Source organism: Palaemon carinicauda, chromosome 35 (assembly GCF_036898095.1).
Source record: "Palaemon carinicauda isolate YSFRI2023 chromosome 35, ASM3689809v2, whole genome shotgun sequence".
Lineage (NCBI taxonomy): Eukaryota > Metazoa > Arthropoda > Malacostraca > Decapoda > Palaemonidae > Palaemon > Palaemon carinicauda.
Window position 1 is genome coordinate 67,575,723 of NC_090759.1, and position 20,730 is coordinate 67,596,452.

The 20,730-nt window shown below is 35.4% G+C and overlaps 1 protein-coding gene across 4 annotated transcripts in view; it reads left to right on the plus strand.

The window, feature by feature from the left end:
• The window catches only part of Saf-B (Scaffold attachment factor B), a 98,068-nt gene that overhangs the window by 62,261 nt on the left and 15,077 nt on the right, over positions 1 to 20,730 (plus strand). For 2 of the 4 annotated variants that reach the window (XM_068359242.1, XM_068359244.1), the window contains exons 8-13: positions 5,073 to 5,191; positions 6,149 to 6,298; positions 6,605 to 7,000; positions 12,271 to 12,410; positions 12,944 to 13,084; positions 16,882 to 17,016. In XM_068359242.1, the coding sequence (XP_068215343.1) occupies positions 5,073 to 5,191; positions 6,149 to 6,298; positions 6,605 to 7,000; positions 12,271 to 12,410; positions 12,944 to 13,084; positions 16,882 to 17,016 (1,081 nt within the window). The remainder of the gene's footprint in view (positions 1 to 5,072; positions 5,192 to 6,148; positions 6,299 to 6,604; positions 7,001 to 12,270; positions 12,411 to 12,943; positions 13,085 to 16,881; positions 17,017 to 20,730) is intronic. The other 2 variants (XM_068359243.1, XM_068359245.1) reach the window with 2 other exon arrangements.

Here is a 20,730-nt window from a genome sequence, read left to right on the forward strand (position 1 = left end):
TTGATGATCACTTGTCTGAGCCAAAAACAAATGGTATTCTACTGCCAACTGCAGTTCAGGATTTACCTGGCAAGACATCAGTCTCTTACCAGAGAGTTTTCCCGACTTCCCGGCTCACCAGGTGACACAATTGACAGCATTCAATTCGAATTATTATTATTACTATCCAAGCTACAACCCTAGTTGGAAAAGCAAGATGCTATAAGGCCAGGGGCTCCAACAGGGAAAAATAGCCCAGTGAGGAAAGGAAATAAGGAAATAAATAAATGAAGAGAATAAATTAACAATAAATCATTCTAAAAAAAGTAACAACGTCAAAACAGACATGGCATATATAAACTATTAACAATATCAAAAACAAATATATCATAAATAAACTAAAAAGACTCGTGTCCGCCTGGTCAACAGAAAAGCATTTGCTCCAACTTTGAACTTTTGAAGTTCTACTGATTCAACTACCCAATTAGGAAGATCATTCCACAACTTGGTAACAGCTGGAATAAAACTTCTAGAGTACTGCGTAGTATTGACCCTCATGATGGAGAAGGCCTGGCTATTAGAATTAACTGCTTGCCTAGTATTACGAACAGGATAGAATTGTCCAGGGAGATCTGAATGTAAAGGATGGTCAGAGTTATGAAAAATCTTATGCAACATGCATAATGAACTAATTGAACGACGGTGCCAGAGATTATCTAGATCAGGAATAAGAAATTTAATAGACCGTAAGTTTCTGTCCAGCAAATTAAGAAGAGAATCGGCAGCTGAAGACCAGATAGGAGAACGATACTCAAAACAAGGTAGAATGAAAGAATTAAAACACTTCTTCAGAATAGATTGATCACCGAAAATCTTGAAAGACTTTCTCAATAAGCCTATTTTTTTGTGCAATTGAAGAAGATACAGACCTTATATGTTTCTCAAAAGTAAATTTGCTGTCGAGAATCACACCAAAAATTTTGAAAGTCATACAAATTTAAAGAAACATTACCAATACTGAGATTCGTATGTTGAGGAGCCACCGTCCTTGACCTACTTACAATCATACTTTGAGCTTTGTTAGGATTCAACTTCATACCCCATAATTTGCACCATGCACTAATTCTACCTAAATCTCTATTAAGGGATTCACCAACCCCAGATCTATATTCAGGGCATGGAATTGATGCAAAGAGAGTAGCATCATCTGCATATGCAACAAGCTTGTTTTCTAGGCCAAACCACATGTCATACGTATAAAGTATGAAAAGTAATGGGCCAAGAACACTACCCTGTGGAACACCGGATATCACTATGGTGCCCATCAACAACAACTCTGAGATCTATTACTTAAAAAATCAATAATAATGTTAAGAAACGACCCACCCACCCTCATCTGTTTCAGTTTGAAAACAAGGGCCTCATGATTAACACAGTCAAAGGCAGCACTAAAATCAAGGCCAATCATACGAACTTCCTGACCACAATCAAGGGATTTCTGTACAGCATTGGAGATTGTAAGAAGGGCATCACATGCTCCAAGGCCTTTACGAAAACCAAATTGCAAACTAGGGAGTAGATGATTACCTTCAGCAAACCTATTAAGACGTTTTGCCAGAAGACGTTCAAAAACTTTAGATAATATAGGAGTTATGGAAATTGGGCGGTAATCAGTGGGACTTGAGCTATCACAAACACATTTACATAGAGGAGTAACATTACCAATTCTCCAACAAGTGCTAAAAGCTCCTCTTCTTGCTAACTTGCGCAAAATAACAGATAACTTTGGAGCTAAGAAATCTGCTGTCTTTATAAAAAACAATGGAAAAATACCATTTGGGTCTACACCTCCATAAGCATCAAGGTCCATCAACAGAGCTTTAATCCCACGAGATCAAAAAGCTAAACTAGTTAGTTTAGTTATCCCACGAGATCAAAAAGCTAAACTAGTTAGTTTAGTTAGCCTCAGGAAAACAGGAATGAGGAAGTTCAAGTTTTTCATTACTCTGTTTACTGTAAAAAACATCAGCCAAAAGGGTTGCCTTTTCCTTTGGACAGTGAGTGACTGAGCCATCTGGTTTAAGTAGAGGAGGAACTGTTGCATCTACACCAAAGAGTGCAGATTTAAGGGTAGACCACCATTTATGTTGCTGAGTTGTACCAGAAAGTGTTTCTTTTATGGTTAAATTGTACTCCTTTTCAGTTGAGGCATATGGATGGAAATCAACACAATATCGTGCTCAAATAGAAATATATTTCTACCTCATACTTGGGATGGAACCCTAGCCCCTTCAAATGAAAGGCCAGTTTTATATATATATATATATATATATATATATATATATATATATATATATATATATATATATATTTAAAATGTATTAGTATGTGTCTTTCCTGTATACCACCAAGAACCATTAATCCTTATCACACCAATTAATTTTTGTCATGAATATACAATTTGAAATAAATTTGAGATTTCAAAAGCAGTTTTGAATATGGTGGTATCTTATTCTATAGCTGTTATTGATATTTCCAATGACCTAAATTTTCTCTGGTTTCCTAAACTAGGATTTCCAACAGAAAGTTTCCCCTTAGGATAATATATATTCTGGCCACTCTGTGAAAATGGAAAGCCTTTAGTTATGATTGATTAAATCCTATTTAATTTGGTCAGTGAAATTCATTTGCAAACCAACTTTCTTTATCCTTTCAATAGCTCATGTACATAATGTTTCAACATCCACCATGCTTAGTGTGAACTAAAATTTCAAGAACTAAGTGTAACCCAGAATATCATCTAGGTGACTTTGTGGTGGTGAAGGGAATGGAAAGAAGCTGGTTATTGTAGCAAAAAGTATCAAGTTTCGTGGTTATTTTAAACTGTCAAGCCAATGTCATTAGTTACCATAAATCATATTTTTTTTCCATCCAAGGGGTTAACTACTGCACTGTAATTATTCATTGGCTACTTTCCTCTTGGTAAGGGTAGAAGAGATTCTTTAGCTATGGTAAGCAGCTATTCTAAGAGGACGACACTCCCAAATTCAAACCATTGTTTTCTAATTTTGGGTATTGCCATAGCCTATGTACCATGGTCTTTCACTGTTTTGGGGTAGAGTTCTCCTGCTTGGGGGTACACTCGGGCATACTATTCTATCTTATTTCTCTTCCTCTTGTTTTGTTAAACTTTTATAGTTTTTGTAGGAAATATTTATTTTAATGTTGTTACTATTCCTAAAATATTTCTATTTTTTCATGTTTCCTTTCCTCACTGGGCTATTTTCCCCGTTAGAGCCCTTGAGCCTATGTCATACTGCTTTTGCAACTACAGTTGTAGCCTAGCAAGTAATAATGATAATGGGAAATGTCCCTGCCTGGTAGTTTGCTGGATGGGAGTTGAGACCTACTCAAGCTTGATCGTTTCTGGTATTTTCTACGACCCCTTCATCCTTGTGAAATAGGGATGGGGGCTTTTGGTGTCTGTTGGTTTACCTTCAGAGGCACCAGCAGCTATTGCCTACCCCTCATTGGTTCTAGCTTGATAGAGAGGATCCTTGGGCATGGATCATATTTCTATATTGCTTGTCTCCAGGGTATTGTCTTGTCCTTGCCTGTCATTATTTAGTAGTAAGCTAAAAGCCTTTAAAAGACCTGTGATCAACATAAAATAAAATTGCCTATACCTTTTGACTGTCGGGTATCCTGACCAAACAACAGAAATACATTGTGTATTATGAGAAATACATATATCGTAAATAATAGTGATAAAAAAGTAAACATAATTGAACCTAGGCATTTATTTATGAGCACTATCTCCATTGTTATTGTTGTCCATAGCCATTAGCTCTCTTCTCATTTCAGACATGATGATTTCCATCATAGTTATATTAGCTTTCTGGTTATAACCATATGGTATGATGCAAGATGTGTGCATCTATTGTGCCTTTATGTGGGTCAAGGTATAAATGTAAGATGGTGTGCAGCACCCTTAAACAATTAGTGTATATGAGAATTGGGATGGAATTGGATGAATATGAAGTCTGAAAATATGAAAGAACTGCTTGATACTCAGATAAATAACAATAAGATCTTCCCCTATTAACAGACGATCTGTGGTTAATATCTATCCCACCTTATTCCTTGAATAAAAAACTACATATTCATGATTGTTTACGCATCTGGTACTAATCTATCGCCTATTAACCAGTGACATCACATTGTTGAGTAATATACCATTCGTTTTGGTGGTTTGTGTTATCTAGGCTCCCTATTAGCTTATACTGTAAGTTGAAAGGTTGTCAAAGCATGAAGTGACGAGTAGAAGTACCCTAGATATACACTGGTACCATCACAGTTAAAATGGCCAGATGTAGATTTAGTAAATTGGTAAAATTGTATTTTGCAAAGATCAAAATAGAAGTTGCTTTTTTCTTTTAAGATGATTTGTAGGTGAGAATCTAAAGAAAAGAAGAAAAGGAGTCACTGATTGAGAGGTTAAGAATACTGTACTCTGATTGCATACATTATTATTATTTTTCCCTTATGCATGAAAAGGCCTTCTAAATTCTTGAGTGAAAGATTATTTTGATATTGATTTTATTAACAGATACTTCGTAAGTGGCTCATGCCCAAGAATTGAGTATACTGTACTTAATTGGCTATGCAGCAAACTAAATACCTATAGTCAATTCTTTTTAGTGAGGCAGATTGGCACCGACTCGCAGCGGTGCTTTTTTAGCTCGGAAACGTTTCCTGAGCGTTGATTGGTTGGACAAGATAATTCTAACCAATCAGAGAGCAGGAAACTTTTCAGAGCTAAAAGTCCGTGCAAATGCTCTTCATCAAAAAAAAATTGAGTATAGTTGTTAGGCAAAAGTTTGGGATTTCAGCTACGGTAGAAAAAGATAAAATACATTGTTTATCTCAGTCGTAACTCTTGCCACCAAAATGGGAGGGCCTCGGTGTAATCTTCATCCTATGGGATAGAAACCATTAAAAAATATATTTCTCCTTTTCCTTTTTTAACGCTTATGCATAACATTTATGTAAATAGGTTTTCAGGTTTAAACATATCCTGTTTATTGTTCCAGATCACAAGAGAATCAGCCTGAGTAGTGTTGCAAGCAGCGGAAAGAATCTATGGGTTAGTGGTTTGGCATCCTCCACAAGAGCTCAAGATTTGAAGTCTGTCTTCTCTAAGTATGGAAAGGTGAGTAATTTAGTTATTTTGTTGTTGCATGAATCTCCAGGTTTTATAACATATATATATATATATATATATATATATATATATATATATATATATATATATATATATATATATATATATATATATATATATATATATATATATATATATATATATATATATGAACATATATCACAAGCACACGTGATTTTAATTAATGTAAATATCACCCACGAAATGCATTTAATACCGAATTCTATCTTGGGAAATACATATCCACTTGGAATTCATTTTATGGTAACAGCTTCTGGCCGGGTGGTGATTCGAACCACCACCTGTACGGCTAGAAACTATGCTTGGCAGGGACCCTACCGACTCAGCTATCAAGAGTCTCTCTTGATAGCTGAGTCGGTAGGGTCCCTGCCAAGCATAGTTTCTAGCCGTACAGGTGGTGGTTCGAATCACCACCCGGCCAGAAGCTGTTACCATAAAATGAATTCCAAGTGGATATGTATTTCCCAAGATAGAATTCGGTATTAAATGCATTTCGTGGGTGATATTTATATATATATATATATATATATATATATATATATATATATATATATATATATATATAATGTATATATACATATATATATATATATATATATATATATATATATATATATATATATATATATACACACACACACATATATATATATATATATATATATATATATATATATATATCTATCTATCTATATATATCTATATCTAAGTCTGATATGAAATATCTAGGATCACTTTATATCAAATAAGATTGTATAACAATTTTATTGAAATCTGTGCTTTCAGCATTAATTTTTTTCTCTCAAAAGCTGAAGATTCAGCATGTTAATTATAGCTTTTTGTAAACTAATTATGGAGAAAATTGTTTCAGATTTTGCTGTGCGCTGAATTGTGAGGTATAATACATTGTGATATTTATTACAGGTTACCAGTGCAAAAATTGTCACAAATGCCAAGACGCCTGGAGCTAAATGTTATGGGTTTGTCACTATGTTCAGTAGTGAAGATGCTGCCAAATGCATATCTAATCTCAATCACACAGAACTTCACGGTCGTATGATCCAGGTTGAAAAGGTAAAAAAAAGTTGTTGCAATTGTGTTGTTTTTTTAAATCTGTTACTTGAGAGATATTTGTTTTAATTTTTGGTAGATTTGTTGGTTTTAAACAGCATTGTGGGTTAGAAAAAGTTGTTTTTGAAATTAGGTAACAATATTATGGAAAATTGTTGAGCTCAGAATTATAGCCTTCCCAACTTTAAAAACTAACATTGTATGTAAAAACATTTTCTTGATGGTACTTTGCCCTACAATATTTTTAGAAATTTAGGTGCACATGGAATTTTTTTTTTATTGCTTTATTGTATGCTATGTGGTTTTTAGGCCAAAGGCGAACCAGGCGGTCCAACAAGGAATAAGTCCGCCTCTCTGGGTTCTGGTCGAAGACTTTCAGAATCAAAAAAGGAAGGTCTTGAAAAGAAGAAGAAAGAGGAAAAAGAGCCTGTGAAAGCCCCTGTTACTGAGAAAAAAGAAAGTGCCAGTGAAAGCGGTGATGAAAAGAAGGACAGAAAGTCTGAATCCAAAGAAGACCTACGCCGGTCGACGTCCAGAGGTCATTCTCGTGACAAAGATCGCCGAGGAGGAGGAAGACCCATGCGTCCGTACGACCGTCGAGGAGATACAAGAGGGAATTACAGGGGAGGTAACCATCGCACAGGTCGACATGATGGACAGGATGTCCTGAGCTTCAAACATGTAAGAATTACTGATGCAAGAAGTGTAAGTCAATATAAATTTTCATGGGAGGCATGAGACCATTTTTGTCAACATTGTTGTCGGTTGATTTCACTCCTTGGGAAGGGAAAGGAAGGTAAATGAAAGCTAGAAGATTTTGTTATGGATGATGAGAGACTGGGGTTATTGACTAGTGTTTAGAATAAGTGATTCTTGTTTTTGTTTACATGCTATAGCAAACAGAATTGGATCAACAAAAGAATACTTTTCTCTAAAGAATAGTTTTTTAATTTTTTTTTTGTCAAGGTGTCATGATTCATGCATAGAAGTTTGTACTGGTGTACTGGTGTTAGTGTAACCCAGAAATTTTTCTGTCCACATTCCTTAAAACTGATTTATAGTTGGGAAGGCTGTCGGGTTTAGCCGTTTGTCCTACATAATAGATGGTAAGGGTTAGATTATCTTTTAATGTGTTCTCTCAATATGTACGTTTGTATGCAGATATTTTCAGAAGCAGAAAAATACTCAAGCAAATTCCCGAAATAGGACCTTAGTCATGGATATCAATTCAAGTAGGCCCCACAGTCCCGAGAAAATTGAATGGCCTTTGATGAGCTACCTATATGGCTTATTAAAGTACAGTGAATGCCTCCTTTATATAATTGATACAGACTGCAGTTTTAGGAAAAGATAATCTCTTGAGGCAAAAATGAAAATTGATTAAATTAAATAAGAGGATAAAGGAAATTTTACTCAAGGTTGTGAATTAGGTTCATGTGGATCTATTGATTGAAACATTCTTTTGATTATAGATTCCTAGCTCTCAAGACCGTCAGTGATATAGCTAGGAACAAAATTGAATCCAACAAAATTAGGATACCTTCAAGATACATAGTATAGTGTGTGCGTTGCCCTGTAGGTCATCATGATTTTTAAGTAGCATAGAAACTCTGGAAGTTGGTCTACACTATTAGTTACTAAATGCAAAATGATGATAAAACTAAATATAAATTCTGTTTTTTATATTTGTAGTAACAAAATGACCTGCTAATAGTCTGCAATATTAATGACTTCACTATTGCAAATGTTTGTTGAAAATTTGCGGCCCTTTAGCAAATTGAAAGAAATTATTCTGTGTATCGGTAAAAGTTAGGTTTTAAAACATATTTCACGTGATAAATACTACAGTATATATTGGTGCTTGAAGCATTGAACAAAATAACATTTATTGGTTGTACGGTATGTTGTGTTGCTGAAATGTATGAAATTTAGTATATCCATTCCAAGTTTATTTTTCTAGTTTAGGTTAGTGTATAGTATGTATTTTTTTTTCTGTATGATGCACATGTTAAGGTTATAGACTATCACACTCATAAATGTCAGTGAAAATGTTTAGAAATTGGATATATTTAGTTGAAGAATTTGAATGATGTCAACGGAAAGATATGTTTTATCTTCACTGAAATAGCTATGAAAATACAAGGGCGGGGGAATAAAACAGCAGTGCAAAGACGGTCAAATTCTACTGTGTATTGGTAATCTCTGGTGTAAGATCCATCTACTTTTTTTCCTCCATGCCTTTGGCAATAAGGAATTTACTGTTTTCTGGGTATCCCGAAGGAATGAAAAGCGTGGATACTATTAGGTTTTGGAGAAGAGGTTCCTCCACCTTTTAAGGAACGTTTACTCCCATCAAGAGTTCCATAGGCTTGTACCTAAAGCTCTTTTCTTGATGCACAATTCTCGTCCATAAGGCAGCTATTCTGGTTTGTGTAAGACCTTATCAATAGCTGGCTTTTTTAACAAGTCAAGAACCTCGAAGTTTTTATGCACAAAATCCAGTTTTACATCTGTTCTTTTTTCCTTTTTGTTTCAGCTCCACCATGACTGTCATAAGGGAATTATTTTTTTAATTTATTTTAATTTTAAGTACTTCGGTAACTGATTATATTGAAAGTACTCCATTAACTATATAGCTATTGTTGTTCATCTGAAAGTAAAAATTATCAACAAAATAATGAACCCTATGGTTGAAGTGCGCAGCATAGCCTTGAACCACATGCCAGAAGAGCAGGAAATCAATGTTGAAGTAAGCCATGGTGGAGCAAAGACCATTAGAATGATAAATACAATTTACAGATGTTTATGATATTTTAATTTTATGGCAATTTCATGAACCATATATTTTTCCAACTACACTAGTTAATTAATTTCTGGTCATTACCACTGCTGCAAATTACCTCTTTAGTTTCCACTCACCCAAAATACCCAGTTTCCCAGTGTTATAGATGGAAACAAAACTCATGAATGGGTGGTTTATTCCAGTATTCATGGTTAGAAAGGAATAAGATACTAGATAACCAATTGAAAAGAATATATGGTTCAAGTATTTGGCTAGAAGTGAGTGTCATATATTTACTTTTTTTCTGTATGATCCCATTAATCTTCTATTTCTGAATAACTAATAAGGTGGAAGAAAAGTTTTAAGAAAGGTCTTAAGGTGTTAACAGGAGCCAGGTGATATGGAAGAGCCTTTGAAGATGAGGAAGATCATTTGTCAGTCTTCTGTCATACTGTTACCTTGCTACTAAGACAAGGATAAAACTTAATTGTCATCTAATATAGTGTCCATTCGTAGATGACAACATTTTATATTTCCCTTTCCCTGGAAAAGAGGGGCAAAGTACCCATTGAAATTATTAGGATGAGAGAGAAGATTAGACAAGGACCTAAATCCTAAACTTTTACCAGTCTACCAAGGGTAGGGCAGAAGGCTACCGAAGAGTCACAGAAGATTTTATCAATGCTTTAACCTCTGGCTCCTGTTACCAGTGGACATTTATCCTTAGGGATGCACTCAAAGCCTTTGTCTCAAGATACTTTATCACAAGGCGGTAGGGCCACTCATGGTTTAGCCCATCAGTCGAGATGGGTGTTCCAGGGTATGGTGGTTTAATGAAAGAAAGAATTGATGAACCTGTGATAGTGATGTGCCTGACACCCCCCACACATGCCATCTATTAAGTTATATGCAAGGAGGAAGCAAGTACTTGCCTATATGAGAAGTGTAGATCAGTATCCCATATGGTCTCCACTGCAGAACAAAGGCCTCAAACATGTTCTTCCATTCACGGCTGTTCATGGTCTTTCCATGCTAGTTTATACCCGGAAGTTTTCTTAGTATGTCAATCCATTGTGAGGCACTTAACTGCTTGCAAGCACAAATTAAGGAGAATAGGTGGGACAAGATTAATATATCCCTTCTTTTTCCATAGACATATGGCCCGCTCCAATGATCGGACACAAAAAGAGCACCCAAATTTCTGTTTATAACATCTATGAAAGTAAGAATTCAAACATTTAATATTTGCCTTTCAAATTAAGGGCAATTCAATGTTAAAACTATGTAAGGTAATTAGTGAGGAATTCTTCTGAGGTTCATGCACTTTTAATGTGCACCGTCTCTCAAACTTAACTTCATATTAAGCCTGAGATATGACAAAATCAGCAAGATTGTATTCCAAGATATTTTGGCAGAGGCAAAAAAAAAAAAAAATATTCGTTCCCTTTTCTCGCCACCCTCACAGGACAGTTCACAAAAAAAAATATCGTTCCCTTTTCTCGCCACCCTCGCAGGACAGTTCCAAGGCTGCAAATTGTTGTAAATGTTGATTCGGACCAAAGTGATTTAGATGAGGTGACGAGACAACTGAAAGTTGTGTGACAGTGTGTGACAGAATGAAATTCTCCTAGATCTATCAGACTAGCCATAAAGGTAACCAAAGCCCAAAACAACTAAAGGTGTGATTTTGATGGAAGCCTAGTTAAAAAATGCTTAGTGGAATGCATAGGATGCTTTTAATAGTTCTCAAAAACAGTAATATATTTCATAACATGAGGATGTATATGACACAAACTTTTCACAGATTTGCTATGTGCTAGTTGAAGGGCAAGAATGTTTATGTTTATATTTTCATTACAGTGTAATTCATTTGTAAATTTATAAGTATAATAATGGATGTATTCCAATGATGAGGAATACTTTTTAATAAGAACCATTCCAATACTGTCAAGTGGCATTGCCATCAATGCCTTCATATGAATCGATTCCAATGTTGGTAAAGATGTATCATGCCGTCCCTTGTACTTTTAAGTGTCTGTCAATGTTGGTTGATTATTACTGTTGCATGTTATTGAATATGGTTATTCATGTTGCATGAATTAGAAACCACATGGAGACTCTACAGGCACATTTTGTTTCAAGGCGAGAGTTGGAGAGAATCATGAAGGATTTGGTTTGGAAATATTTACTCGCAAATTTGAGGGTGCAAGGAGATTTTTCTTTATGCACTGTATATCCATTTGTGTTTTCCAATTAGGAAAATTCTTATTTGAATAAATCTTTAGTGTACAGTATATCTAGATAAAATAAAATATAAATTCAAAATTTAGATTTAGTAAGGTTTTCATCAACATGCAAGGAGCTCCTGTGTCCTACTTTACCTTTATAACAAAGTTTAAATGAATGATAGTGAAAATTGATATATAAACTTAAATTTTTTATTTTTCACTGCTACTTTTCAAGGAAAAAATGGAGTAGAGATGAAGACAGTCACACAAGATTACATAATGGAACTGCACTGCTAAAACTAACAAACAATTAGTTGAAAAGAAGTAGCATTTTCTGTTTAGTTTGGGTCATCTCAGAAGTTGTATAATTTAATTTTCGAGATTTTTGTGTAAGACTCCCGAGTATTTTCCTGACGTACAAAACTTTGTACACCCATGTTTGCAATAGGAGTTTAGTGTTAGGGAGAGGTGAAAAGTGACAGTGTGTTTTTTAAGCCTTGCCGTCTTAGTAAAACTTGACAGACATATATATATATATATATATATATATATATATATATATATATATATATATATATATATATATATATATATATGAATTTCAATGCCACTTTTTAAGGAAAGATTTAAAGAAAGAACGAAAGATAGATTAAAAACCACACAATTTCATATTCCAGAACCATTACTTGCAATATTTACTTAAGTCTAGAATAATTTTCAAATTAATTATGATAGTATCAGGACGTTCGTCATCTTGTTGCCAGGGCTTTAGTACACAGGTCAACAATTGATAGAAAATATTGATGGGAATGTAATAATTGGAAAACCATGAGTTTGTGTTAGAGATTGTGTACTGTTTAGAAATGTACTACTGTACCTATGGGCAGTTTCCGACATAGAAATGCTTTAATGTAATAACTGGCATGTGGTGCTAGGACAAAAATTGAATCGTTTGACATTGGCAGATTGTGGAGGCTAGAGAACGTCAGCGTATGCGTGCTCGCGAAAGAGTCATGCGGGAAGAGGAAAGGAGAAGACGCGAGCACGAAGATCGCCAAAGAGATATAGAAAGACGTCAGCGCATGGAATCCGAGAGATTACAAAGGTGTGTTGGTCAACTGTAATTTCATATTGTGATTAGTTCATCATAACAGATGATGGTATATAAGAGATGCTTTAGAGAATAGTTGTCCAATTAAGATACTGGCTTCAAGAGTAAATGAAAACTGAGTGATTACAATTTTGAGCTTTCTAAGATTGACATTAATTTTTCTTTGTATTGTATATACCCACCATTTTTTTTTTTTTATGAAGTAATTTACTGAGACCACAATATCGCATATGACTCTTGGGGCTGGCAAAATACACTTGTGTTTGATTGAGAATTGGAAATATGATCATGATAAAGTTTTAAGCTGCAAAGTTTGGCAGCAAGAGATACAAGGGAGTGGATTAGAAGTGAAAAAGCAGGAATTAGTATAGCCGAGACCAGAAATCCCTAGTAAAATTCATTATATTAAATTATATAGTTTGCAAAGTGAGGGTACTCTAAATTTGTATGACTAATTAGAGACAGTATCTTGTCTTACAAGATTGAATAAACAGATTTGATATTTGTATTTCTCTCATTTTGAACAGAGAACGAGAAAAACTAATGAAGGAAAGGGAAAAGTTAGAACGGCAAAAGCAAGAATTGTTACGATTGGAACGTGAACACCAAAGAATGGAGAGAGAGAAACTGGAGAGGGAACGCGAAGAATTGAGACGGCAGCAAATGAGGTTTGTGGAAGCCTGCATATATTGGAAGTCACGAGCTTTTGTGTATATGAAACTGCAAGTTTGGATTGGTTTTATTTTCAGTCTTGATGAGTCGGCACTTCTATCATTGTCGAACTTGTTTATTGTGTAGTTTTCTTTCATATTCAAACTTCAGTAATGTATAATGACAAGAGTTCATGACTTGATGCCTATCAGAGCTTTATATGATTAGTAGCTTTAGTAATGCTAATTAAATTTGGTTTATTTACACTGAGCAATTGCTTGTGATTCAGAGGTGAACATTATTCTTTTTCCTTGGTATTCCAGTTGACTATTTGTTACCATAATATGCTTTTAACTTATCAAACAAGTTCTTTCATTTTACAATTGAGATATGAATGTGCATTGTTATTTATCCTGGTAATTGAAGATTTATTTTGACTATAATGTTTTCCTCTTTGTTAGGCAGAGCTCAGTCTTGTATGGAATGTTGTAATGTTAGGGTCCTTAATACAAATGGTGTTTTGCTAGCTGTAATCCATGAATACTAAGTTGCCTCATCTGTCTTGAGATGGGATACCCAGTCCCATATATAAAAACTCAAAACAAACACCTTCATGGTAATTGACGTGGCCTAATTTTTTCTAACCTTCACTCCTTACTCTGGTGCGAGACTTAACAGCACCTACATTGTATTTGCAATCTTTTAATGCCAGGTGTATATTCTTCTGTATTCTATTTTCCTATTCCTTAGGATATATTTATTTCTTTAATTGTTTTTATTATTTTCCTGTTCATGTTTCCTTTTCTTGTGTATATTTGTCTTTTGTTACCAATCTTATTATTCTCTGCTAGGCTTCAGTTTTTTTTACTATTTACTTCCTTTTTTCTAATCATTTTTCGATTATTTTTGTCTGCATTCACACAGTTGTTATACTTTTTTACCTTATTTTCAAGTTTGTGGCAGTTTGACCTAACCAGGTCAGAATGAGGGTGATTCCCTTCTCTGTATCCAAGATTTGAAGGCTTTAACTTGTATCGTATGGTGGAATGCCTCCTCTTTGGCCCTTATCATCATTTAGGTATACAGTATATATGTATATTTATGTATGTCTGTATGTAATATATATATATAGATAGATAGATAGATAGATAGATAGATAGATAGATAGATAGAGAGATAGAGAGATAGAGAGATAGAGAGATAGAGAGATAGAGAGATAGAGAGAGAGATAGAGAGATAGAGAGATAGATATATGTTGCAGTAAAGGGCTAGTAGGTAAGAATAGATTATCCTCCCTTGAATGATCCAGTGGCCACTCTCTGTACAGTGAGTGTCTTAAACGACGGCAGTGTTACAGCAGGGCCTGTCAGGTTGTCAATCATCCTATTCTCAGCAGGAAACGATTGATGTAACTTTAGATTTGGTCAAGAAAAGGTGAAGGCCTCATAGAAGCAAATGCCCTGTGAAATACAGAACCTAATCCTACTCTTTCTTTGTTGTAAGACTCCTAACAACTCAGTCTGCAGTCTACCCTCTCATTTATATGGCCATGAAACAGTTTTCCCACCTACAACCCTTGTATGAGAGAATTCCTTAAGAATAACTGGCCAACAGGTGTTACAAGGAACGAAATAAGAACTCTTCCTTGGTGAACTTTTCTTTTAGTCCAGCTGATCTAGTGCCGTCTTCTTCATGCCTTCTCTTTTACTGTCTTATTACCCACAAAGCTTCAGTAAATATTCCAACTTCAACAGCACCTTAATGCAAAGCTTGCCTTGTCAAAAATCTCCTGATAACTTCCCCGGACCAAGCTACTCCAATGGGAGACTTCAATAAACCTCATGAGAAAGGGTGTCCCAAGGCTAGTCCCTCTTCTAGTAGCTGTCAGATTAAGTCTTGTGTGATAGCTTCAATATCAAAAAGCATTCTCGACCACTAAGACTGGCAGAGCAACAGCAAAAAAGGGGATCCTCCCCCATGATATGTTTTAAGTTACCCTCGGTAACTTGAGTCTTAGTTAGGGAAAAATCTTCAGAAACTGGATGGGGGAGGCAATCTGGACGGATAAGAATGTCCCTCAAGCTTCTTCAATAGTCACAGAAGAGATCTGAAAAGTCATTCCTCGTTCTACCAAGAGATTTCTATGGTTCACTAATTATTGCCTTTCTGATAACCAGGTAGGAATAGCCCTCCTCCCTCCATTGACCCTTGGACGCTCTTTTTTTCACGATTGATGTCTTTACGGTACCTGGCTTCCTTACTGGCATGCATTACTCTCGTCTTTTCAGCCTCGATAATTTTTCTTCCATGGGGGTTAATGCATGGCCATCTCAAAAGAAGGCCAGTTTATAGGGGTGGGTGGTTGTTAAGAAAGGTCCCACGTGACAAGGGTAGCGCTTTCACACTGCTAGTATAGGCTGAGAATAAAGGGATTGCGCTCTATTTCTCCACTGTTGTGTACAGTACCAAGCTACAAGGAGGATTACCGAAATGGACCAAAATTGAGTGTGGTTTTCCCTAGTATATTATCATAGTTATGAATTAGGTTACTGTTGCGGGGAAGTTTTATTTTATTACTTTTTTGTCTAATTTTTCTTAGCTGAATTATTCAGAGCAGTCTCCTTTTGGTGTGTAAGATTTCTTAATTTTTCCATGAAAACTATCAGCTGTAGACTGAAAAAAGAAAGTGTGTATGTATAGTGAGTGTGTGTGAGAGAAAGAAAGGTTTTAGGTGGCCAGGTGTCCCATCTTCATGTCACTCGACCTACTTATGCTGGCTTCTTCCCCCACTGACCAGGCCTGTATTGGAGATGCCCTTTGTTAATGCCGTGTGAGGTGTGCAGTGTAGGTTTCTTCTGTCTTGCTGTCCAACCTCTTAACTTTTAGATGTGTAATTGTAGGATTTTCTCCCAGTTGGACTTAGGGGCTGAATCATTTTACTGGCCCCAGTGCCCAGGCTTTATAGCCCAAATTCATAAATCTCATACGATTCAATATCTGATCAGGTACATCGTTTGATGACTTTTAATTATTGAATTATCTTTTTATGAAAGTAAGATTTGTATTAAGGTTGCATGGATAGCACAGCCTATGTCAAGCAACCTTAGGGGAATGGGTGTCGTTTGTTTTGACTTTTTATTTGAATGATGATCGTCTCACAACAGATAAGGCAAATTATGACTCATTGGTTTGTAAAGAAAAAATAATTTTGTATGATTTTATATTAACACATAACTTTTGCAAAACGCCAAAGTAACATTGCTGTATACTTTAGGGAGTCCTTACTAGGATTTTGGCTATGATACCATCATAGTTTTTCTTTAATAAGTGGTTACATTTTACTTTGAGTTTATGGTATGATTAAATAGTTTAGGTTTTATATTTATTTTTCCAAGATGTTTTCTTAATGTACGTAGCAATTTTTTATAGTACAGTATCATTGAAATAAGTTGTTAGATGTCTGTATGCTTTTGTTTCCATTGTGAATGGTGGTTTCAAGTTAATATGAAATTTACAGATTGAGAGCGAATGCTCAAGATAAACGTTACTAATGAGACCAAATAAACAGTAGACTCCGGTTGGTGCCCTGCATGGTTCTTTAACGATGTGCCGTCATGAAATTGAAAAATCACTTTTGATATTTATGATGCATATTTTCATATTTGTTTATCCTTCCCAAAGAAATTTACTTGACATATTAAATGCTATAGCTTTTTATGTCGCTCTCAGTTGATGTGATGTAAATAACATTTTCCGTTACCCCTTAGAGATAGGCTGAGCCCATCGCATGAGCCGGAGTTTACTGTCTTTTCAGGTATGAGGAAACGAGACGCACAACATTAAAACGTCCAGCAGAAGAGAGAGATAGAAGAGGAGAATTCTTTGAGGATCGCAAACGCCCCGCAACGGATGCTAGAAATCGTATAGAGGTCCAGCCAACACAGAGAAGGTGTGTAATATATGGATTTGATAGTTATTTTTCTTTAAGTTATGTTTTAGTTTGTCATGTACAGTTATGGACATAATTTCACTAGGTAACGCAGAGAGTACTTGATTGTTGAGTACTTTTTTCCTTTTTTGGTGCCTATGAATTATACTATGTAATTTTTAGTACTAAAGTATTTGTTTATGAACTATGCTAACTTCTTATATTTAGAGGTATTAAGTTAGCCAAAGCCGATTTGGTTTGGGAATATTGTTAACTATGCTGCTAATTTGTGAATAACGAGCAAGGATGAACCCACCACCACTGATGTGGCATAACCCTCTTTCACTGGCTGCTATCGGAGTTAATTTCTCAATCTATCCTTTGCTGGTCATGGACCTATACACTGGTCCTTAGGCTTTGTTTTTTCATAGTTTTATGATTAGTTATGTGTCAGATACGAAAACATAATTTATGTTGACCAGGCTGACATGAGTCTTTTCATAGTTTATATATGACATATCTGTTTTTGACGTTGTTAATAGTTTATATATAACATATTTATTTTGACATTACTGGTTTTTAGAATGATTTATTGTTAATTTATTATTTTCATTTACTTATTTCCTTTCCTCACTGGGCTATTTTTCCCTATTGGATCAATAGCATCTTGCTTTTCTAACTAGGGTTGTAGCTTGGCTAGTAATAATAATAATAGTATAAGATTGCTTAAAAACAATTCATCAATATTTATTTTCTTTTTTAAGCATTTAAGTGTTCCTGGAATATCACATGTTGTGAGGCTTCTGTGATAATTATGTTATTGGTGTATCATCAATTAGTAAATAGTCCCCCTCTTCCCCAACACCATCATCAGTGCTCCTATGGGACTCCTAATTTCACTTTCTCATTTTACCATACTGTCTAATGTTAGAGGGTTTATTAAGAAACATACACCTCTCGGCTCTCCCTGAGCAACAGTCAGTGCTGTGTTCAGTGGGTATACATCCAGCAATAGACTTACTATAGCCCTAGCGGTTTTTCATTTTAAATTTTTCCCAGGGTCTGAAGGTCTCTCCGGAGTGTCCATGGTAATTACTAGGGGCATGACTGTCCCTTTAGTTTGGTAGCATTTAGCACCACACAGGGAGGGATAAACATTCTGCTTGATCTGACTTCTTGTCGTTTCTGGAGAGATTAGTGGTATTGCCTTTTTCCTCTTCATCTATGATCATGATTTGGGCATTTAGCCCCAACTCTGTTGCAAAATCCTGTCTGCGCCCCCCCCCCTAAAGCTGCTGGAAATTATCAGCATTTGTTTTTTCTTATGAAAATAAATTTCTTATACAGTTGCTTACCTATTTTAGTGTTATGCAGCTTGATATTGAACCTGTTGAATAGGAGCCAACATTTTGGACATCTCTTCCTGTGTTGTGCATGAAAAGTGGGGATACCAGTCTTCCAGGGGCCAGTGACATGGCTCTCTTATACTGGTAAACCCATGTAGCTTTTGGGTTGTAATTTACCACCCTTGTGCAGGTTTAAATATTGATTATAGGTATCAAGCTTTGGAGCCTGAGACGGATGGCATTTCTTCTATATTTTTTTTAGGAATTTAGAAGAAAGTCTGAGTCTTTGCTTCCTAGGGGTTTGGTTCAGCCTTTTGTGTAAATATTAGCTTTCTCCTTTTGATAGTAGCAGTGTTTTGTTTGAAGTTAATTGAATAGTTTAGAATTGTATAGCTAGACATTAGTCTAATCCACAGTACGAGATCTAGGGCACATTATAATAATTTGGTACAGTCTGTGACCTGCCCTTAGACTTTTTACCATTTTACTGTAGTAGATATTGAAACTAAAAGCAGAAAGGGAGATCCCTCAAGTCTACAATACTAAATATGTCCATCAATTTTACTCTGGAATAAAACAGGTTATTTACGGCAAGTACCAACTGATAGTTTTCCAAGACCTAATTTTAATTTACCATAATCATATAAAGGGTTAGTATAAATGTTTAGAATAAGAAAGAGTGAAATAGAAGGATTAAAAATCACTGTGGATTCCCCCCCATGAAAAAAAAAAGATAAAAAGTATATGACCAGGAATGAATATAAGCAAAAAATAGGCAGAAAAGTGTCCCCAATGAAACTGTGGGAAAGGTGTGAATGTAAACTAAGTACTCTACCAGAAGTAGATGGTCTTGATACTTCCACTACATCATGCTGTATAGCTTCTTAACTTTTAATTCATAGTGTAATCGTAGGGTTTTCCCCGTTTCACAAAGGCACCAAATGACATCAGTGGTCACAAGGCCGGGATATGTAGCCAAAATTCAATCAATTCTAATGTATCTTGAAGTAGATGTTGCCAAGAGGTGATCTATTATTATTATTATTACTATTACTTGCTAAGCCCCAACCCCAATTGGAAAAGCAGGACACTATAAGGCCAGGGGCTCCAACAGGGAAAATAGCTTGGTGAGGGAAGGAAACAAGGAAAAACAAGATATTTTAAGAAGAGCAACAAGATTAAAATAAATATCTCTTATATAAACTATAAAAATTTTAACAAAATAAGAGGAAGAGAAATAAGATACTGTGTCCGAGTGTACCCTCAAGCAAGAGAACTCAAACCCAAGACAGTGGAAGACCATGGTACAGAAGCTATGGCCCTATCCAAGATAAGAGAACAATGGTTTGATTTTGGACTGTCCTCCTCCTAGAAGAGCTGCTTACCATAGCTTAAGATTCTCATCTACCCTTACAAAGAGAAAAGTGGCCTCTGAACAATTACAGTGCAGTAAGAAGAATTGTTTGGTAACCTGCATTGTCAGGTGTGTAAGGACTGAAGAGGATGTGTAAGGAATAGGCCAGACTATTCGGTGTATGTGTTAGGCAAAGGGAAAATGAACCTTAACCAGAGAGAAGGATCCAATGTACTACTGTCTGGCCAGTCAAAAGACCCCAAACCTTTAGTGGTAGTATCTCATCACACTATTGCTAAGTATCAGTTAAAGGGAGAGTAATGAAAACATCAGCCCGAGTGAAGTGACATAGGTTGTTAGACTACCTTAGTAAAACCTCTGCAAAAGTAAAGTATGCCAGTGATAGATGAAAATAGAATTTTGAGTTTTTATTAAACTAACATTAATGGCCTTAGTGCAATGTAAAGAGCATACAGTTTTATAAATTACTATGTGGCTGAAAGATATGTCCGTCGGCGGGGAAGTACAGTATTCGGCCATCAAAGATTGAGATGGTCGAGACGTGTGAAAAGATGGGGACTATGAATCAGACAAGGAAGAAGTATATATACAATTGGAGAAACAGGTTGATGACTTGTAGAGTACTAGAATATCATGGAAAATATGCATAGGTGAAATCCAGAAAAAGTACAAAAGACAGAAGAGAGAGAGGAGAGAATCAATTCACAGTTTATCCATGTAAAGATAATGTAAAATTCGTGAAGGGATTATGTGCAGTTTAAAACAAAGTTATTTAGCATTTCATGAAGGTGGTGTCACGAAGATTTATAGTTCATAGTTTTCTTTTTCAATGTGAATAATGGAGGAGAAAAAATATTTTTTTCATCCCAGAAGCTCTGAATAATTTTCATGTCACAGCAGGTTACATATGTCATTTTGAATGTATATTGCAGTGTTTCTCTCTATGATACTGTAGTATTAATTCTGTGTATAAATGCTTATTTTATATTCATGTAGCATCTCATAGCAGTACAC